Below are 21,512 nucleotides of genomic sequence, written 5' to 3'. Positions count from 1 at the left end.
TGGTTGTTGCAGGCACGTGGGTCCCGGCGGCAGTAACCGGGCAGATGGTCGTATAGTCGACCACAGTTTCGGTGGTCAGGTAAGTGGTCTTCGCGGAGGCAGGGCAGTTCTTGATGGTCGACGGGCAGGCTGTGACAGTATGCACCTCCGTGTGCGAGACAGTGGAGGTGGTAAAAACCCCAAAGTCGGAGATAGCGTTGCCGGAACCCAAAGTGTTGAATGTTGAGCCAGAGCCAGGCTGGGAGAGAGACGAGCTGGACAAACCGGAAGCAGTAGAAATGGACGACCCAGGCCCAGCGCTGACTCCCGACGATCCAGAAGCAGACGAGGAACCAGAAGAGGAACCAGAAGAACTCGACGAGCCAGACGAACTAGATCCAGCGACAGCTCCTGATGATCCAGACCCAGATGGGGATCCAGACGAGGTTCCAGATGAGGATCCAGACGAGGTTCCAGACGAGGTTCCAGATGAGGATCCAGACGAGGATCCAGACGAGGACCCAGACGAGGATCCAGAAGAGCCAGCGCCAGAGGTACCCGAACCGGAGGAGTTCGAGCCGGTCACAGGGCCAGAGCTGGGCCTAGTGCTTGGGGTGATTGATGGGCTGGGACGGGTCACAAACAAAGGCACACTCGAGCTGGCCTGAGGACTGGGAGTAGGGCTTTGCACGGCAACACTGACAGCAGAAGATGGGCTTTGAACAGCAATAGCTGAGCTCTGAGAAGCGAGAGGCGAGCTCGACGCAGCCGCAGAAATAGTAGGAGTAGCAGCAGCGGCAGCAGAGGCGGCACATTGTTCGGCAGCCGCAAGACTGGTGTCCACAATAAGATCCGAAACCTCAACCGTGGCCCCGGTTCCATCACAAACCACTTTGATCGTGAGGATAGAGGTACTGGAGGTTGAACTACCTAAGCAGGTCGAGAAGGGGGCCGACGAACCCGCTGGGACGGTCAGGCTGTCGATGAGATCGTTGCCCTGATAAATGCTCAACGCGCAGGAGACACCACTGCGCTTGCGCTTGGTGGCAACCGAATCGGAAACTGAGATTGTGCCCGAAACCGAGGCATCGTCGGAGGTGTCTACGGACTGTGACGCCTCCAGAGACGTTCCAGCGGTGGTATCAGCCGTGAGCGTGGTGCCATTGTCATCGGTTGTAGCGGTCGTGCCAGAAGACGTCGACCAGGTGGCTGTAGTAGCACTGCTGGCAGTGGAGGAAGCAGCAGGGAAGGAAGAAGTCGTTGTGCTCAAGGCCGTAGTCACGGAGCCCAGCGAATCGTCACTACTGGTAGTGCTCACGGCGCTCGACGTGCTGTCGGTTGTGGCGGAGTTGACAGTGCTTGCGGCACTCGCGGAGGAGGTTGTGTCCGAGCAGGCGCTGACCATGGAGATGTCGGCCAGACCAATGACAGGGTTTCCGTTAGAAGCTCCCTGTGAGCAACTGATGGTGATCACAAAAGGAATTCCGGTGGAGGAAGTGGGCGTGTACGTCCCAGAGACACTCGACCAGCCACTAGAACGGCCAGCCACGAGGGCAGCAGATGCCGCAGTGAAGGAATTGCCTTCGACGGCGACGGTAAGGGTACAGGACGCTCCGGTCGAATCGTCCGTCGTGATGGACCAGTCCAGGGAGACATGATAGGAGGTGCCTACTTCCACCGAGGGAATGTTCTGACGCACAATCACCCAGCTATAGCTGAAATCGTCGATCTCACTGTGAAGTGGTTAGGGTCCGCCTGTATCTGGGCTATGCATTGGCTACGCATTGGCTAGGCACACTTACAGGTAGGCACCACCATCGGGACCCCCAGTATCGACCACCGAAAATGTCTTCAGTGTAGGGCCGGCACTCGTACTCCAGAAGGAAGTGTACGCCGACGACCCTCCTTGAATGACATCGGTGCCCGTACAGGCCGCAGCCATCTGGATCAGCGGCATCAAGCCCGCTCCGAAGAGCAGGGTACGAAGAGCAGCCATCGTGTACCAATTACCTGTCTATCCATGTTGGAGAGTAAGGGACAGAGCTGAACATATAGTGAGGACTTGTTCAACCTCTCCTGGTCTCCTGGTCGGGCTCGTATTCTTTTTTTGGTTCCCTGTGGCCTTCGGATGGATCGCATTCACTAGAGGCGCAAAGAAGGCGAGTTTAGGCGACGGCGGGGGGAGCGCCTTACACAATCCAGCAATTTAGGCCGACCATCCACCAGATTTGCCCCTGAACGCTCACGGTCAAGTCCGAAGAGATGGCAAGTCACTGGATCTCGCTCTGATTAAGCTCGATTAGGTTTCTCGATCCTTGCTGTGCCCCACCGAAGCCAGGGGAAGAGGAGGTTCCCAGGCCATGCTCCTTCTGCACATTCTGCCCATTCTGCACGGGTTCCCACGTGGGAATGAGGCCGCATGATGCTCGAGATTTTCAGTCTATTGCTTGACTATTGGCTCTGCTGCCCATGCCACCCTGAACTAGTGATGTGATGCTGCTGAACGTCGGAGATTTCACCCGACCGTGAGGAGTAGTCCCGGCTGCGATCGGGCAAGGATGTGGGGAAGTCTCCCTTGCCCGTGGCGTGGTATGTACATGTAGATCGAAGGACATACTTATACTCCGTACGTGAACATACAGCTATCGGCAAAGATGCATTATATGGCCTGTTCGAAAGAATGGTGTAGGTTCGGTCAGTGGTTACTGCGATGGCGCTTGACTACCTCCCTATCCCGGGCACCTTCTCGCCGTCCCGTCTAGGACTCACTATGCTCGATTTTCCTGGGCAGCAACCAGAATAACATGCTTCATAGACAAAGCTACGAACGACCTCAATCCATGCATCTCGGACATACCATCTACATCCATGCGGTTCCCAAAGACGATTTCGACTTAAGCAAAATCGCGACCGTTGGAAACGAAGCCATCGTTGGGGATCTCCGGCTGCGGACTTAGGGTTTCCGCGAGGTCCTCACTATTCGAGTCGACCACTCCATCTTCTCGCAAGAGAGGATCTTGCTGGCTGGCAGTGAAGTCTCTCATTTTCTTGCTGCATGGCTCATGCTAATGATCTCCAGAATCGGCCTCTGTGCTCACTTCACCCACTGAGCTGGCAGGTGGCCTTAGCCTAGGTGGTCTGATCCCCAGGCCAACGGTCGCCGTTAAAAATCCCCTGTGGAGCCAGGAAGCCATCTGGAGGACGAATGTTGGCTGCTTCGCTTGCCTCGGCTTACGCTGGCAGTGGGTAGGCCCGGGCTAAGGCTGCTGATCATCTCAACCTCCAATGAGGCTGTTCACCGAGCCGGTCGATGGGGCCTGCAGTCATCCTGTCATGGTGAAACGCGGCTGAATGCTTAGGAAGAGCCAAGCAGGGATCATTCTGAGGTCAGCAACACCACGGTCTGCGTCTGCTATTAAAGGCCTTCTCCATCCACCACTGCTACATTTTCTTTTCGTCCTTTTGATACCTCGACACCAGCGAGCATACATCCTCTGCATCTCCTGCCATGGTCTTTTTTCCGCCCAAGTGGGTAGGCGAATTGCCTCCCATCCCTGACACGGTGCCCCTCTGCGACTTCATGCTCGACGAGCGATATGGGCGTGCCCCCATCGACCAATCGCCCGCTCCATACGTTTGCAATGTCACCGGCCAGGGTTACTCGCCAGCCGAGATCGTCGAGCGGGTGGATTACATGGCCCGGGCCCTTTCTCGCGAGTTGGGCTGGGAACCCAACACCGGGGCAGCAGAAGACAAAGTCGTTGGAGTCTTTAGTATGAATACGGTGAGTCAACGGTCCCCTGGAGTCTCACCCGGAGCAATACTGACGTTTCCTGAAAAGATCGACACAATGCCTCTGTCCTGGGCGGTGCATCGATTGTCGGGAATAGTCTCGCCCGCCAACGCTGCGTATTCGGCCTCGGAATTAACCTATCAGATAAGGGACTCCAAGGCCACGGTGCTTTTCACTTGTCTACCCTTGCTAGCCACCGCGCTAGAAGCAGCAGCCAAAGTCGGGATCCCCCGTCAGCGCGTCTTCGTGCTCGAGACGCCCGTCGAACCGGGCCAGTCGGCCCCCGCCGGAGCATCGGAGTTCAAGACGGTATCACAGTTGGTCGCCGAAGGCCAGACGCTGCCCCCAGTAGCTCCGTTGAAGTGGCAGACCGGGCAGGGTCGCCGTCAGCCAGCATTTTTGTGTTATTCCAGCGGTACTTCCGGGCTGCCGGTACGATATCTCGTACAGCCAAACCCTCTCTCTGTCTTCCTGGCCGCTGACTGTCCTCTTTACAGAAAGGCGTGATGATCTCCCACTACAATATGATGGCCAACATCCTCCAATTCAAGCAATACGATGAATCATCGGGGATGCGCACCAAGGGCAAGTCCGAGGTGACGAGCTGTGTCTTGCCCATGAGCCACGCCTACGGGCTTAACTATGTCGCGCACTACGCGGCCTACCGCGGCGACCAGACGGTGGTGTTCGCGCGCTTCCAGCTGGAGAGCCTCCTGGAGGCGACGCAACGCTTCAGAATCACCACTCTCCTCCTAGTCCCACCGATCGTGCTGCGCATCGCCAAGAGCCAGGAGCTGTGCCGACGGTATGATCTCAGCAGCGTGGTAGGGCTCTTCACGGGGGCAGCTCCGCTGGGAGAAGAGGTCGAAGCAGCGGTGCGAGAGCAGTATCCCGCCATGAACATCGGTCAGGGCTATGGTTGGTGCTCACCAACACAATGATACATTCCGATACACCACTGACCCAGTGCCATCCATTAGGAATCACCGAAGCCACCACCGTGGTCGGCCTAACCCCCATCATCGACCAATGGGCCGGCTCCGTCGGCTGTCCGATGCCAGGCTCGCAGTGGAAGCTCCTCGACCCCGACGGCAGTGAAATCACCTCGTACGACACTCCAGGCGAGGTCGTCATCTCTGGCCCCAATGTGACGATGGGGTATCTCAACAACCCTAAAGCCACCGCCGAATCTTACCGGGACGGCTGGTACCACACTGGCGACGTGGGCGTGATGCGGCTGAGCCCCCAGGGCAACGAGCATCTGTTCATCATCGACCGGATCAAGGAACTGATCAAAGTGAAGGGGCTGCAGGTGGCCCCCGCCGAACTGGAGGCGCATTTGTTGGCGCACCCCGCCGTGGGCGATTGCGCCGTCATCCCCGTGCCCGATTCCGAGGCCGGCGAGCTGCCCAAGGCGTTTGTTGTCAAATCGGCGCGGGCTGGCACAGATGATGCCGCCACCGTCCAGGCGATTGTCGCGCATGTGCAGGGGACCAAGGCCCGACATAAGTGGCTCAAGGGCGGCGTCGAGTTTGTGGATCTCATTCCCAAGAGTCCCAGTGGGAAGATCCTGCGACGGTTGCTGCGCGATCGGGAGAAGAAATCTCGACAGGCGAAGCTCTGAGTGGCGGTGGTAAAGTGGAAGTGGAATGAAGGTTGACTAATCGCGCGAGTATTCAGAGTCACAAAATAATGAAATGCAATTCCCAGAGCAAAAAAGATTGACCTACGCAGGGCTCGAACCTGCAATCTCTTGATTCGTAGTCAAGCGCCTTACCATTGGGCCAGCAGGCCAGTTGCTGAGGAATCACATTCTTTCCGCTGATATGGTTTACATCGAAACTAAATCCGCTGGACAATCATGCGACATCTTTGCACTTCATCACGCACCTTGCAATATCCCAACTACACGTACTTGACACTGGATCGACAATTCGTCCTGTCATTCTACGAGAAAGTAATACTGGCGCTCGGAAAACATAGTTGGACTGCCTAAAAGCATCCCTCTTTCTCACAGTTGTTGTCCGCTAAAGATATATATGTGCTCGGGTCAAGCTGAAATCACGGGCGTTCGTGGCGCATCGTATCTTTTTCGCCCAATCTTCAAAATGTACAAAGACAGGCAACTACTCATTCAATACACATCACTTGGAGTATCAATCAAAACATAGATTAAGTAAAATATTTAACTAGTATACAGGAATCTCAAACCTGAATTCAAAAAGAGGATGAAGAGAGTGGATGCCTCAGTCAGTAGGGCAGGCCTTGGCACTCTTCGAGGTCTTGGTCACAGTCTCCGTCTTGGTGACGGTTTGATTGACAGTAGACGTGCGAGTGCTGGTCGCCCGCTCCGTGATTGTCACCGAGGGTTCAAGGCTGAGAGTGGTCGTCTTCAGCACCGTAGTGGTAGGAGTCGCCAGAGTGACGGTCTCCTTAACAGTGGTCACGGTGGCCTTGGTCTTGGTGATGGTGCTCTGGGGCAAGGTGACCGTAGACTTGATCGTGGTGGTCTTCAGGCTGGTGACGGTCACCGTCGCTCCCGGCACAGACACAGTCGAGGTCTTGGTGGCCGCCGACGTGATCGTGTCGGTGATCGTGCTGGCCTTGAGCGTAGTAGTCTTTGCAACCACCGTGGTGCTGCTCTCGGTCAGAATGACGGTGACGGCCTTGATGGTTTCCGTGGCCACTTTGGTGGTGGCCGACACACTGGTGATGGTGCTAGTGGAGGCCTTGAGTGTCGAGGTCTTGCCAGTGGTCTTGGTTGTGGTAGATGTAACGTAGACCGTAGGCGAGGCGAGCTCGTCAGTCGAGGTCTTGACATAGGTCGTCAGGGTGGTGTACTGAGTGACTGTGGCCGCGTTTACAGCAGCGCGGGGCAGAACCAGAGCGCGCTTGGCGTTGGCGGCAGGGATACAGCTGAGGGTGGTGGTGACACTCTTCGTGGTGGTCTTGGTGGAAGTCACGTCAATGGTGGTGGTGGTGGCCTTGGTGCTCTTCGTGGTAGTACCGCCGCTGCCCTCGGTGACGGTGGTGTACGAGGTGACCTTGACGGTGCCAGGAGTAGAGGTCTTAACGCTGGTTGTCGTGCTGGCCACGGTCTCGGTGATCGTCTTGGCCTTGGCAGACGAGGTAACGGTGCTGGTGGCGGTGACCGTGCTCTTGACCGTGGTGGTGACATCGCCCTCGGTGACGGTAGCGGTGACCGTGGTGGTGTCTTTGACAGTGGTCGTCTTGGTGCTAGCAGGAGCCGTGATGGTCTCAATATCCGAACTGGTGATCACCGTCGATTTGATGCTCGTCACCGTCGGTTCGACGATGGTCGTGGTGCTGGAGATGGTGGTCTTTTCGACGGTGGTCTTGAAAGACTCAGCCAAAGTCACGGTAGTGCCAATGTCCTGCGTGACGGTCACCTTGACAGTGGAGGTACGATCAGCAGGTGTAAGGGTAGTGAAGGCCGTTTCCTTATCAGTGACAGTCACAAGGGTAGTGAAAGTCGCGGTGGGAGTCGCGGTGGCCAACACTGAAGTGCTGGGAATCACGCCGGTGCTGGTGACTGGCAGGGTCGTGGAGTTGCCCGGCACGAAAGGGGTGCCATCAACCAGAGTCAAGTTGATCCAGGAAGTCGAGGCGAAGAAGTTGGTGAGCTCAAATTGGGCGACCGTACTGGCATCCAGAACTGTCGCAAACGACGCCCGATCGGCGGTAGAAGATCCAGGACCATAGTTCTGGTATTCACCAAACAGAACACCATCGGTCTGTGGACTGCTGGAGGACCACTGCTCCCAGCCAGCCGCCTCGACGCAGGAGTCAAGGTACGATTCGACGTATGCCACGCGAGCGTAGTTGTTCCAGGGGCGACCCAAAGAGATCTCGGACATGCTGCCTGCTCCAGAAGCCGGGGTGATGGTGCACTGGTCGAACACAAAGCCGCCAACCGTGGTGCTAGTAGTGCGCTTGTCGGCCGTCAGGTTGATGCCATCCTCGTTGGGAGAGATGGTCGAGTTGAGGAAGTAGCCAGATCCAGAACCCCAGATCATATCGATATTACCCTCAATGTAGCTGTTGCTGGCGAAGAAGTAGCCGTTGATCAACAGCGCATCTTGATTGCCCGTGACCTGGCAGCCATAAAGCGAGGCGTACTTGCTAGACTTGACGGCGAACCCGAGGGAGGCGTAGTTCTTGGTGGTCCCGTAATTGTTCACGAAATTGATGTTGACTGCCTGGAAGTAGTTGCCCGTAGCATATACGGTGGCGCTGTCCGAGTTGGACTCGTCGGCCTGCGTGTCCACACCGTGGTTGTACTGAATCGTTACCTGGTTGCTCGAATAATCGAGGTGATTGTCCGAGTATCCCATGAAGATCGTAGTGCCGGAACGGTTGACCACCAACTGTTCCTCGTAAGTACCAGGGTAGATGAAAACCGTGGGTGTCACCTTGCTGGAGGTGGGCAGAGCGTTGAGTGCACTTTGAATGGTATCATAGGTCGTCACATTGGCAATAGCCGTCTTCGACACAATGTAAGCCCCAGCCGGAGGAGTCGTTCCATCATAGGCAGTGGTTGAGTTCGAACCAGTGGTAGTTGTAGTTGTAGACGCAGGCTGAGGGGTGACAATAGAGTCCCAGTAAGTCATATCAATCCAGTCAGTCGATCCCATAACCTCGGCCAACGTGTATGTGTCCGAGGTCAACAACGTACAGTACTCAAAGGCCTCACGCGACGCAGCATTATTCTCCCAGTTGCCGGGGCCAGAGTTGTTATACTCAGCGAACGTGACATAGTCGGTGCGAGGATCAGTCGTGCTCCAGACCTTCCAGCCAGAGGGGTTGATGATATCCGTGAGATAAGAGTTCTTCACAACCACAAGCGCATATTTTGAGTAAGGCCGACCCAAGTAGACAAGCTCGGTCAAGTCGACCGTGGCATCGCTGGCTGCCTCAAAGAGACACTGGTCAAAGATATACCCACCAACGGCGGTCGATGAGGCACGGCTTTGGGCAGTGATGGCAGACTTCTGACGTTTGGCACCAATAGTGCAGCCCTTGAAGTAGGCCTTGGAGTAACCCCAGATGAAGTCGATGGCACCCTCGATGTAAGACGATTCGTAGTATTGGTAGCCAGTGGTACTGCCGGTGAGCAGGGTGTCTTGCCAGCCAACGAGGCTGCAGCCGTAGAAGCCAATTTCAGAGCCATAGATCGAACCAGCGAGAGTCACGTACGACGACTGGGAGCCGTCCAGGTTGGCGGTGTTGATGATGTTGATGTTGTACAAGGCAATCTGGTTGCTGGCGGTAGCGAAAGTAGCTGTCTCAGCATCCGAGTGACCTGTCGGCAAAGGGCTGACAGACAAGCCCCGCGAGTAGGTAATGGTGACTTGATTGTTCGTGTATGTAGCACCGGGACTGCCAGACTGATAGCCAATGATCATCACTGGGCCATCACGGTCCACTGACGGCACTTGCTCGTTGTACGAGCCGGCGTACATGAAGATGATCTGAGTGGAGGAGTCATCGGGCAGAGAAGCCAGCGCGTCGGTCAAACTGCTGTACGAGCCGTTTACAGCACCGCTAGGCGAGACGAGCACTGCGCCTGCGGGGGGCACAGTGCCACTAGTCGGATGCGCCCAGGTGGCAGTGGCGGTCGACGTCGACGTGTTGGTGCTGGTCGCGGTTGATGGTCCCGTTAGACTGTATGAAGGCACATAGTTATAGGCAGTCATGTCCAGCCAAGTAGTATCGCCGACCCATGACGATAAGCTATACGAGGCTGCCTGGGTGGCAGTCAGGTTGGTAGCGAAAGAGACGCGGCTCGAGGACCAGGCTCCAGGACCGGAATTGTTGTATTCTCCGAAAGTCACATACGCGGTGTTGGGAGAACTTGTCGACCACTGCTCCCAGCCAGCAGCGTTGATGTGCTTATCCAAGTAGGAATTCATGTAGACTGCAATGCTGTACTCCGAATAAGGCCGTCCGAGGTATGACTTGCCGTAAGTCGACCCATAGGTGCTGGTGTAGGTGACATAGCAGGTATCGAAGACGTAACCGCCAGACGCGGTTGATGAAGAACGACTCTGCGCCGCAATGCACGCCCCTGGAGTGTTTGTAGCGATGTAGCATTGATGGAAGTAGGCGGTCGAATATCCCCAAATGTAATCAATCGACCCTTCTATGTAACAATTAGAGAAGACCTGCGTGCCCTTGTTGGCGAGCAAGGTGTCTTGGAAGCCGATAAAGGAGCAGCCATAGGCCGCCATGTTAGTGCCATAAAAGTCAGCAGCTAGCGCGGCTGTGTTGCTGGTCTGGGGATAGGTGTTCTGGAAGTTGATGTTGTACAGGGCCAAGCCGGTGCCGTCAGTCTTCTTTGCGTTGATGACAGGTGTACTCTCATCTTTGCCGGCACTGGTGAGCTCTCCGTTTGAAAACTCGATGGTGACCAGGTTCTGGGTGTAGTCATTCTCGAACGAAGTCTCACCGCGCAGAGTGACCTTTCCAGAGCGCGTGATGGAAATTTGCTCAGTGTAAGTACCTGCAAGGATGTAGATGGTGTAAGCCTTGCCGTCACTGGGCAGAGCAGCGATAGCTGCAGTGACATTGCGATACTGTCCAGTGGTAGCATTCTGCGAGACCACGAATGTCGAGGTGCTCGTGGCTGCCGCACTCGTGGCTGAGGCTACGGCAGACGAGCTCGCTGTAGCAGTGACAGAAGCACTGGCAGAGGAGGACACGGAGGAGCCATAAGCAGAATCCGGGAAGCCGGAAAAGGGAGCAATGGCTGATGTATCAATCCAGCTCGTGCTGCCCAAAACATCAGCAACAGAATACGCGCTATCATCAGACAGGATGTCCACGACACTGCTCCGCGAGCTGGTGGAGGCGCCAGGGCCAGTGTTGTTATACTCTGCAAAGGTCACACTGCTGCTGGACGACGAGATTAACCAACCCAGTGGCGCGATGTGGGCATCAAGGTACGAGTTCAAAACGGCAACATGGGCGTTGGTAGAGTAGTCCCGGCCCAAGTAGGTGCTGCTCTTCGGGACGGAGCTATCACTGGGTACAAAGGCGCAGCTGTCGAAAACAAATTGAGATGGCCCATAGGAAGTCTGGTAGGATTGCGCAGCAATGGTCTGACCGGTGGTGGTTCCATCCGAAATAATGCGAGAATTATACACGTAGATACCACCGTAGCCCCAGATAAAGTCAGTGGTGCCCTCGATCTGACAATCAGAGAAGTAGAAGGCACCGTAATTGATCAGCAAACTTCCCTGAGAAGACTTGATGCCACAGCCGTAGAAGCCTAAGACTTGAGCCTTAGCAGCGACAGCCACAGCAATATTGTTCTTAGTGGGCGTATAGTCGTTCTCGAAATTGATGTTGTAGAAAGAAATCCCCTTGGCATAGTATTGGGACGCTTGGAACGTTGCGGTAGATGCAGATCCACCGCTGCTAGACAGCACTCCAGCGGTGTGAACGATGGTGACAGTATTGCTCGACTGGTCCAGCGCATTCGTAGTCTGCCCGCGGAATACAGTAGCTCCCTCACGGCTGATGGTAATGGCTTCCTCGTAAGTACCTGAAAGGATGTAGACGTACTGGGTAGTAGAATCGGAAGGCAGAGCAGCGACAGCCGAGGCAATGCTGGTGTACTGCGCACAACCCCCAGAAGGACCAACCACTAGGGCACTAGTAGGTACTGTGGAGGGCAAGGAACATCCAGTGGAAGACGAGGTGGTTGCAGACGAGACAGCGGAGGGAGAAGCAGACACTCTGACCGCAGCCGACGACACCGTAGTCGTCCCAGTGGCACTCGACCGAATCAAAGTCGAAGCAGCGCGGGTGGCTGTGACCTGAGATGCGGGTGCCGAGGTGGCACTGATGCTGGACGAGGCTGTAGTACCAGTAGTAGATGTTGATTGCTGGATGACATCAGCACTCTCGATAGCGGCCAGAACGTCAGTATCGACCCAATCGGTGTTGGTCGCGGCGAATTGATAATAGACACTAGCAAAAACCTGGGCTGGGGAGAACCGAGTGAGGTCAGATGCACTCAGCAGGTGAACATATCCTGACCGCTTGGCTTCGTTGTTCGCATACGAGCCCGCGCCGGTGTTCTCGAATTCACCATAAAAGTTCCGAGAGTCCGTAGAGTAGCTGTCGGTGTAGGCACCCGTGGCTGTGATCAAGCTGCCCAGAGTTGAATCCCGGTAGACCACCACGGAGCCGTAGCCATTGTTGGCCGCTCCAAGGTAGACGTTCTTCGTGCTGGTGCCGGACTTCTGCTGCACCGAGCAGGAATCGAAGACGACGGTGGAGTTGTAGAGGACCGAATTATACGTAGTACCTCTGTTGTAGACAATCAAGGCACTATTGTCCACGGGTACGACTGTAGTATTGTACACATACAAGCCGGGATACCCATAGATGATCTTGTCCAGCGCTTCGATGTAGCTGTCGGCAATGATGGCTAGACCTAAGTTGGCATTGATACCCAGACTCCCAGCCGAGACGAATTGACAGCCATAGAACGCGTTCTTGGAGCCGCGAATGGTGGCAGCTGCATAGCTGCCAGTAGCCGTGTTGACAAAGTTGATATTGCGGAAGGTGATACCAAGAACATTAGACGAAATGGTCAGAGGACTTGTGGCCGAGATGGTGACCTGGTTCTGGCTATAATCTCGCTGGCTGGGAGATTCAGCGATGACGGTAACAGTTGCGGTAGCCGAGACGGTCACGGCTTGAGTGTAGGTGCCGGCCTTGACGGTCACAGTGGGGATGCCTATCGACTGAGCGTAGGAAATAGCATCTCCAATGGCGGTGAATTGGCCGGAGGTGTCTGTGGCAACGACGACAGCGGTGGAAGATGCTGGAGAAGAGTCAGCAATGTGAGAAGAGAAGGAGATAAATGGTGGAGTTAAGACTGACTCGAAGCGGATGTCGTGGCAGCATTCCCAGAGGTCGATGCAGTAGTCACTACCCGTGTAGCAGTCGCGGCATCCTGCGTGCTAGCCGAAGATGCTGCAGCCGCAGTGGGGATGACTGCCTGAGAGGTGACTGAAGAAGAGGAGGGTAGGGCAGCAGCACAGCTCTGGGCCAGAGCCAGGCCGGCGACGCCCAAGACAGACCAGACTTGCATGGTGGTTGTCGTTACTTGTCCGATCCTGGACCACGATCAAGCGCGGAACCAGTCGGAAGGTAGTAGTAGGGACGAACAGGGATAGAGATTCCGGGCCATGGGCCATGGGCCATCATGAGGATATTTATACACCGGGCCGGGAAGTGAGGGCATTCGGCCTGTAGGTGGCGGCGAAGAGTTCTGCAGGCCAGGGGCAAGCGTAGCCGAGAAAGTTCCAGGGTAGATCGACTCATGGTCCCAGTGACACCACGATGGGGGTCAGGGCACTAAAGCCCAAGATGGGATTTTGATCCGTTTACGAAGGCGATGAAGACTAACTAATAGATTGCTTGATTGCTGAAGAGCAGCTGCCAAGCACGTGGCGTCGGAGTCCAGCCGGAAGAAGCCCTAACGCTTCACGATTGGTGGCATATCTGATAAGCACCAAGCACCAGTTTGCAGCGGCCGAAAGGACGATAAGCATTGCGCATGGTTCGGGCCAGGGGTAGGTAAATTTAAGCGATTGGCATCCGTGTCAATCGGTTCCTGGCCTCGTGTCTTCTCCCCTTCCTGACCGGAGATCATTCGCTTCTCGCATCTCTTGCATCAATGGACGAATGACTCCCTTGGAACAATAGTCACGAGATGATGTCTGTTGCCCTCTCTCTCCCGCTCTTTGTCTCTCCAGGTGGATAGGGATTGTTTCTTGCGTGGACAGGTGCAAAATTTGCTCTCACGATCGCAGGCCCCTTTCTCCCCGAGTGACCTTGGAAGGGACCGGGTGTCAGGAACGCCATAGACTTGGCTAGATGCTGCGAAGATGCGGCCGGGCTTTTGGAGTGGCTAGATCCAGGGTGTCGAGTCTGTCGACTGGACGAACCGAAGTTTGGCTGGCAGCGGATTCCCGGTTGCGGGCTGCGGGTCTGGCATTCAGCACCGCCACACTGACCATCGACCTGACCGGGAATGGGATTCTCCGAGCTGGCTCCATTGAGGTAGTCCGCCGGTCGTGGCGTTTGGATGAGCCAGTGTTGGTGGGTGCGGTGTCTCCGATGGAAATCCGATGGATATTTGACTAGGGACTTAGACTACTGTGTAGGTAAGTAGTCGATGGTGCAGGCGAACGTTCCAAGGATAACGGAGGCTCTACGTAGCAGAGAAGAAGAGAAGCATTTTGGCAAGAGAATTTCGAAAGAATGAAAGAATGACTGGGAAAGCTTGGATCATGTGGAGTGCGTGGAGCGCAGGAGAATGGATCCAATGGACAGGATGGGTGTTTTGGTGTAGAAGAGAAGAGAAGAGGGAGAAAGAAAGAAGAAGTTGAAGGGATTGCCTCAGGCAGTGGTTATTATGTATTATGCTTTCCGCACTATTGCAGACAGCCCGCACGCTGACATAACTATGCATAGCATAACTTGCACCGCGGGCAGCTCCACCCGGTTCTCGACTGGGAATAGCGGCAGCAAATTTTAGCCACCATTGCATGCAATCATTATCAATCCAACTCGCGAAATCTCCCGAGTCGCTTCTAAGCTTCCCTTTCCCGCCAATCATCTTCGCCCGACCCCTGAACTCAGGGTCATGCAATTTCGACAGACTTCGATAATGGGTGCGCTGAGTGGGGCCAGACCCTGCCTAATACGAGGAGTTTCACTTGCAAGCCCAGCAACAGCAAAGCAACAACAGCATTAGCATTGGGCAAGGGCACCAGGGACCGATGTAACTCTTATATTCGTTGTAGATCGCCCGCTCTACAGTTCTTATTCCCTGCAACACTACCTAGTAACCATGAAATCTACCGTCTACTCGCTGGCGGCTCTGCTGCCCTTGATCCTCCCGACCCAAGCCGACGACCTCTGGGCGCAGGTCAGCTGCTTTACCTCCATTGGAAATATGGAGAACATGGGGAGCTATGAGTTCCAATCGGTCGGCCACTGTACAACTCAATGCGAGGAGATTAACGGGGTGTTTGCCGCGGTGCAAGCGGAGCTCTGTTACTGCGGAACTGCTGCTCTCGACATCCAGGACATGGCCTTGGCCGACGACGATAGTGCTTGCAATGCCGCATGCCCCGGGTATGCTGTTGATACGTGTACGGATGAACTTTTCTTTCCCGAGATAGTGCCTGTTTATCTTGCTGACCTGACCTGACGAATAGGTGGCGGGGATGGTGTCTATTCCCTGTGGGTTTCGCAAGAATATGCCTTGAGCCTAAATGACGACGACGACGACGACAATGGCGATTATGGGTATGATTATGAAGATGAGGATAGTGACCTGGATGGCGACGAGAATGAGGACGGGGAGGATTCCAACAATGACTCTTACAGTGGCTGGAACAACACTTCCACTGCTGTCACAACCACCACTGCTTCCTCGACCACTGCGTTGAATGCTGTGTCAACATCGCCTAGTGTCAGTGGCCTCACTTCACCAACAATTGCTTCGGTCAACCAAACCGCGACGGGCAGTGCTGCCATCACCACGACTACTTCTACCTCGGGAGCCAGTCGCCGCTCTAGAATTCTCTTCTTCTAAGGGTGCAGGGGAAGGACTGCGTCAGTTTAGTGGTATATTGATAGCAAAATAAATATAGCGTAGAATCCTCTCTCATTCGTGGAAGTTGGCTGACCGAGGATGACGCGATCTGCAGGCTGGATGGCATGCAAACCCTAGTCATTCTTTTATTTATTTATTTAGAGTACGGGTCCTGATCCTACTCAGCGCCCGCCACATTACCTTTCACCAGGCCCTTGACCTTGGAAAAATCTGATGACACAGCAAGCAAGTATGGTTCGTTGGGGAATTTTAGGTGCGATGGGGTGATTTCCAGCACCAGCTACAGCACAACTAAGCGCTCATCCCATCTTGATTAGGAACCGGCGACAATGCCACCAGTTAGTCGTCCATCGACAACCCCCAACCACTTCCAAGTTGCCACCTTTTTAACTCAATATACCTACCATGTACAGAGTTCGTCAAAGACCTTCTGATCGACCCTGCCACTCGCCATGTCCACGATGTCACCCATGAAATTGCGGCGGTTGCTTCGTCCAGCGCGATAGAGAAAGCCGAGAATCTCCTCTCCACTACCAACACCCCGTCCACCGCTCGCGCCTACGGTTCTTACGAAGCCCTAGTCACTGATCCCAACGTCGAGATTGTCTACGTTGCGTCTCCTCACTCACACCATTTTGCCCACACTCGTCTGGCCTTGCTCGCCAATAAACACGTTCTCGTGGAGAAGGCTTTCACAGTGAATGCCGAGCAAGCCCAGGTGCTCGTGGATCTGGCCAGGAAACGAGGACTTTTCCTCATGGAAGCGCTTTGGACCCGGTTCTTCCCTCTCACACGCCACGTACAACATCTCGTCCGAGAGGGAACCATCGGGACGGTTCAGCGGATCGTGGCCGATCGGAACCTGGGTCGCAACGTGGAGGAGCTGTATGGCACTGAGCATCGCTTGGTCAACCCCGCCTTGGCTGGCGGCGCCTTGCTGGACTGTCGGTATCGCCCGTCCTCAGCCGAATCCCAGTCTCCGTGCTAACATGAGATTTCGTTTTTAGTGGCCGTCTACCCCCTGACCTGGGTGTTCCTCTTCCTGAGCCCCGACCGGCCTCTCGCTTCGGTTCCCCTGCAAACGGCCGGCTCCGTGATCCGGTACAAAGAAACCGAGGTAGATGAGACCGTAACGGTCGTCCTCACCTCCCCTGAAACGAAGACGCAGGGGGTAGCGACGGCTAGTCTCCGAGTCACGGCCGATCCGCAAGAACCAGGCGTCCGCATTTTTGGGACAAAAGGACAGATCCAAGTATTTGGACCCGCCGCGCGTCCGGATAGTATCAAAGTGGTGGCTTATGGGTCCGCGAACGACGCTTCCACAACCGCATTTCCGATTCCGGTGGGCCATGGACTATTCTGGGAGGCAGATGAGTGTGCCCGGCGCGTCCAGGCTGGCGAGCGCGAATCGCCGGTCATGCCCTTGGCGGAGACGCTTTTGATGATGAGGGTGTTTGACCAAGTTCGCGAGCAGAATCAGTTGCAGTATCCGGATGAGATTGAAGCTATTGCATAGGTCCTGGGGGCACCATATACCACTTTCCGTTCTCAGAGCTGTCGGGTGATTATGAGGATCGCAGCGTGTGAATGTGCGATCAGGCTTATCCCGTCAAAGTATATCATGATCTAGGGTCACGATGAGTAGTTTCTATTCCCTCAGCTAAATTCTCCGGTGAAAATAAAGATATCATGGGGAAAGGACAATTTCCGGACGCACTATAAGAGGTTCTTCGCAATCTTACCGGGTTATACCCTCAAACAGTGATGAGTTGACATTCTCCTCTTGATATGGCCTCTCTGGGCATACTCGCCTTCCATTTGATGGAGTGTTTTGGTTGGGCGAGTTGTGGACCCGGTTATTACACTCACTTTCACCAGCGCCGGAAGTCACGTCATGGTGTATATAAAGATTCATGCGAACACCCCTGGTGGCGATCATCCCCTCTGTAACCCCCGCATAGTCTGCTTCCACACAAACGGAAAAAGCCTACACCATGATTTTTCCCTTTGAGAAACTCCCTGCGATCACCCAAATCGAGAAGATCGCTCAGATTTTCGATGAGGCCGAAATCAAGCACATCGTGTGGACCGGCTCCATACTTCGGCTATACGGAGTGGAGGATACCCAGCTGGGCGTGCCGCACTACATCGAATTCGTCGTCGAAATTGCCTCTATGGTCCGTGCGGTCCAGCTTCTTTACGAGAAGAGCTTCAGTCGTGGTCTGAACCAGGTGTGCGGCCGATCGGGGGGTTTTCATGATGTGGGAACCGAAATCGTGCAACTTTCCACCGGGGGCGCGCCGCATTTGGATCTGTACCTGCACACATGTTCCAAGGTCCTCGGGTCATGTGTAGTCCCCGAGGATGATGATAAGATCTGGATGAATGAGGGCCAGTGGGAACTCCCTAGGTTCGTTCTAACCAAGCTTAGAATGCTGAAGCCAGTGTACTATATTAAGATGCACTTAATCCAGTGGGCGCGGCGGTGGTGTTTGGAGCCGGAAGAAAGCTATCACTGGTTCATGGGCGCGCGCATCCTGGACTATCTGATCTCAAGGAAGCTCAAACCGGAGGTCATTGGCTATGAGTCTCTGGACCATCACTTGGATGGAGTCTGGCGCGCGGTGCATGCTCGAGAGCCTTTTAAGGAGCTTGAGGTGTATGTGCAGCGCATGGCGCAGGCCTTGGACAAGGCAGGCATCCTCGCGCCTTTGCCCACCCCTCGGTGGCCAGAGAAACTGGTTCGCGACATTTACGATGGTGATGTGCCTGAGTACAGTGCTTTTGCCGGGGGATCCATGGCGACCACGTTTGGCGATAGTTTTCATCCCACAATCGCGAATACTTCGGTTGCGAGTAGTGTTGCAGCCCCTAGTGATCCCAGCACGCCTGTGACTGAGGAAGAGCCGCCAGCGCCCTCGAGGGCTGTGGCAAGCACTGCCACCCCGGACTCCGATAATGCCGCGGTTCTTCAAGTTCCTGGTACCCCTGAAACTGAGTGGATTGCTCAAATTGGCGTTGCTGAAGAAGGTGACGTTTCCGGTGTTCCTGGAACTCCTGAAGAAGCACTTGTTGCGCAGGCCAAGGTGATTGGTGCTGTTGAAGATCCGACTGATCCTAGATCGTCTCCAGGCAGCCCCGAAGCCACCGCTGATCCTGAAGCCGATGTCGCTGCTTCTGATCCACCTGAAGATCAAGAGGCCTATCTGGTTCTCCCTGCCAACGTTTCATTTGGTTCTCTCCCCGAAACAGTCGCTGGCTCAGATGCCGACCCAGGGTCTCCAATGGCCACCGAAGCAGATGAACCTGAGCAATATTCTGCAGGCTCTTCTATGGTGACAGAAGAGGACGTGGCGGCGCCGGTTCATGATCCTATGGAGCTTTCGTCTGCACATCCCAGTGCTAAGAACTCCTTCCGTGACATGGAGACGAGTCCGGGCACTCCGAAGAGTCCGGACAAAGATAGGGCTGAGCGCATTCCACCTTCTTTGACTTCGTCCACAGACTCCGAGCCAACGTCCTCTGTGGAAACAGAAGTGGAAGTGACAGAGGCACAACCCAGCCTGTTTGCTGTCAAGGACTCGGCTGTCGATCCCACTAACGATGATACCAGAGATGATCCCACCCCGGATGACATTTGTGCGCAGTCCTGAGTCCTGCTGACCGCGGAGGGCGGATTGGCAACGGACGAGGGCAAGGAAAGTACAAAATACCAAAACAAGAACCAAGCTGACCTCTAACCCGGGTAGATTCAGCACAGCATAAACCAACATAAACCACAAAGAAATTGAGATACAAAAATATGATCAAAACCAGAAATGTCCCATGAAAGAAGAAAGAGAGAGAGATAAGCAGGACAAAGTTACACTAACGGCAGAAAGACCCCAGGATCTTTGTATACGATACCACAAGGAGTACCATCGACTGTAGACTGGCATGCGTACACGTACTGTAGAGTCGTGAGTGCAGTACCGTAGTTCGTATCAAGACATGTGGATGATGGTCGGGCGATGGATGCCTCAGGAGTCAAGTGCTGCCTGACTGCCTGACTGCCTGACTGCCTGACTGCCTGACTGCTTGACTGCCACGGTCGCACTCGGCAATTTTCGCCGGCGTTCACAAGAAGATCGGCTTGTAAACTCACTGCCACATTAACCCAGCTACTTACACACCACAGCTGACGACGGGTGGAGCAGCAAGACATCCTCAAATGAGGTTACATTAGCCGATGAAAATCACCCAGTCCAGTACAGCCACTGGATGATAACTTTGCACCATGAACCTAGCCTGCCTGCCTGCCTGGCGGTCCGTCATGCAGCCAGCCTCCACCAGTCGATACGAGAGGCCTGGAATCGAGCCTATGACAGTTGTGACACTCAGCTGAACATCGCAAGCCACAGCTCAACTAGCAAGAAAACCCGATGAGCCATGGGCCATGGATGAGCCACGGATGAGGTCCGCACCTTATTTGATTTCCGCTATAAAAGCTTTTGCTCAACCTCGGCCTCCCGCCGTCGGGGGTTGCGTTCACCAGCAGAAACAACCACCATGTTGAACCTGGACTACAGCCTTTCGAACCTTCAGGGCAAGACGATCCTCGTCACGGGCGGTGCCTCGGGCTTCGGGGCCGCCTTTGCCACTCGCTGGGCTGCCGCTGGCGCCCAGGTGATTGTTGGGGACATCAATCCCGCCGGAGAGACGGCCGTGGCGCAGATTCGCTCCGACTCCTCCAACGACAACGTGCACTTCATCCATCTCGACGTCACATCGTGGGCTTCCCAAGTCAACTTCTTCCGACAAGCGGTGCAGCTCAGCTCGCACGGGGGGATTGATGCCGTCGTGGCCAATGCTGGCGTCAACGATCGGGACGAGGCGAGACGGCTCGAGTACCCTACTGTGGATTACTCGAATGACCCCAACCCCCCAGCGCCCAGCATGAAGACGGTCGACATCAATCTGACGGGGGTCCTGTATACGGTTCACCTGGCCCAGTGGTACCTCCCTCGGAACCCCGACTCGCTGCCATGCTCCGAAACCGGGCAGACCGCTCCGCGAGATCGCCATATCCTTCTGGTCGGATCAACGGCGAGCTTGCACCCGCTCATCACCCAGGCACCCTACACGATCACCAAACATGCGGTCCTGGGCCTGTTCCGGTGCCTGCGCGTCACAGCCCCCGTTTCGGGCGGGATTCGCGTTAACATTATCTGCCCATATTTCACCGACATTGGCATGTTGAATGGGCCAGGTCGCATGATATTAGCTGGAGTCCCCATCGGGCAGCCGGAAGATGTGGTTGAGGCGGCCACGTATCTCATGGCCAACCAAAAATGCAGCGGGCGCTCTCTGGTTACTGGCCCCCGGTTGAAGCTGGACCTCCCCGACCGTGCGTACTTGACCCGGGATTCTCTCGAGGAGGCTGTGCAGTACACGATTGCTGCCGGCGAGGATTCCGAGAAAGGTGTTTGGGAGTGCCAATTGCACGATGTGGAGACCACGGACATCTTCACGGACCGGATGATGAAGGCCGTGAAAACGGTGGTGGCCGCTCGGGGATGGATTGGCTGGGCCAAGGGGATGGTTGGGGCGTTGCTTTGGCCGCTGACGAAGAGTTCGCCTAAGGCATAGTAGATTTATACATAGTTGGTGAATCCATGCAATTCGACTGACTCTTCTGACTCTTACCATTACCAAGATACTTGTATGACTTACTACTAGGCTTGTACACTGTTGCTCCCGACCGCGGCGGGCGCGTACTACGTATGACTGAATTGATGGGACTAGCGGTGTCAGACTCGGGACGATCCCTCGATAACCAGTTAGTTAGGCTTAGGGTGTAGCACTTTCACGGTTACAGCTTCATCTATCTACCGACAGCAGCGACACATCCCACCTTATGCTAGTCTTTGCAGTCTTTGCAGTCTTCGCAGATCCTCGCTGCCAACCCAGGGCAATGATCATTCATGATCCACCAAGCCCTTTCCCTCCGCTAACCACGATGGAGCTTGACAGCTCGAATTCGCGGCACCATCACCTGCCGAATTTATCGTATCACCACCCAGTAAACCGGGCACA

At 55.1% G+C, this 21,512-nt stretch overlaps 6 protein-coding genes and 1 non-coding gene across 7 annotated transcripts; 5 read left to right on the top strand and 2 right to left on the bottom strand.

The window, feature by feature from the left end:
* Positions 1–2,989: 2,989 nt before the first annotated feature.
* Positions 2,990–5,485, top strand: ASPACDRAFT_125437 (acyl--CoA ligase). Its single transcript, XM_020196820.1, has 4 exons — positions 2,990–3,763; positions 3,821–4,204; positions 4,270–4,690; positions 4,753–5,485. The coding sequence occupies exons 1-4, from the start codon at positions 3,488–3,490 to the stop codon at positions 5,394–5,396; spliced, it is 1,725 nt and encodes a 574-aa protein (XP_020053020.1). The 5' UTR covers positions 2,990–3,487; the 3' UTR covers positions 5,397–5,485.
* A 9-nt stretch (positions 5,486–5,494) lies between these two features.
* ASPACDRAFT_t271 lies at positions 5,495–5,566 on the bottom strand. Its single transcript has one exon. It is a non-coding gene; the product is annotated as a tRNA-Arg (tRNA).
* Positions 5,567–6,018: 452 nt separating this feature from the next.
* Positions 6,019–12,639, bottom strand: ASPACDRAFT_34479 (putative pectin methylesterase; the record flags this gene model as incomplete). Its single annotated transcript, XM_020200042.1, has 4 exons — positions 6,019–6,663; positions 6,736–10,477; positions 11,492–11,531; positions 11,934–12,639. Coding segments are annotated over 4 exons (5,133 nt in total), but the record flags the coding sequence as incomplete, so codon positions are not given.
* A 2,027-nt stretch (positions 12,640–14,666) lies between these two features.
* Positions 14,667–15,551, top strand: ASPACDRAFT_81318 (uncharacterized protein; the record flags this gene model as incomplete). Its single annotated transcript, XM_020205851.1, has 2 exons — positions 14,667–14,970; positions 15,037–15,551. The coding sequence occupies 2 exons, from the start codon at positions 14,667–14,669 to the stop codon at positions 15,414–15,416; spliced, it is 684 nt and encodes a 227-aa protein (XP_020053018.1). The 3' UTR covers positions 15,417–15,551.
* A 117-nt stretch (positions 15,552–15,668) lies between these two features.
* Positions 15,669–16,953, top strand: ASPACDRAFT_34258 (Gfo/Idh/MocA family protein; the record flags this gene model as incomplete). Its single annotated transcript, XM_020200029.1, has 3 exons — positions 15,669–15,690; positions 15,851–16,381; positions 16,445–16,953. The coding sequence occupies 3 exons, from the start codon at positions 15,669–15,671 to the stop codon at positions 16,951–16,953; spliced, it is 1,062 nt and encodes a 353-aa protein (XP_020053017.1).
* A 441-nt stretch (positions 16,954–17,394) lies between these two features.
* ASPACDRAFT_1891035 (uncharacterized protein) lies at positions 17,395–19,254 on the top strand. Its single transcript, XM_020198602.1, has one exon. It carries the CDS (start codon positions 17,432–17,434, stop codon positions 19,088–19,090), a length of 1,659 nt encoding a protein of 552 aa, XP_020053016.1. The 5' UTR covers positions 17,395–17,431; the 3' UTR covers positions 19,091–19,254.
* Positions 19,255–19,573: 319 nt separating this feature from the next.
* Positions 19,574–21,108, top strand: ASPACDRAFT_125433 (uncharacterized protein). The gene has a single exon (XM_020196819.1). It carries the CDS (start codon positions 19,986–19,988, stop codon positions 21,063–21,065), a length of 1,080 nt encoding a protein of 359 aa, XP_020053015.1. The 5' UTR covers positions 19,574–19,985; the 3' UTR covers positions 21,066–21,108.
* The last annotated feature ends 404 nt before the right edge of the window (positions 21,109–21,512 follow it).

This window comes from Aspergillus aculeatus (genome assembly GCF_001890905.1).
Source record: "Aspergillus aculeatus ATCC 16872 unplaced genomic scaffold ASPACscaffold_16, whole genome shotgun sequence".
In the NCBI taxonomy this organism is placed as follows: domain Eukaryota; kingdom Fungi; phylum Ascomycota; class Eurotiomycetes; order Eurotiales; family Aspergillaceae; genus Aspergillus; species Aspergillus aculeatus.
The sequence above is the reverse complement of the archived record's forward strand: the minus strand, read 5'-3'. Positions and strand labels throughout refer to the sequence as shown.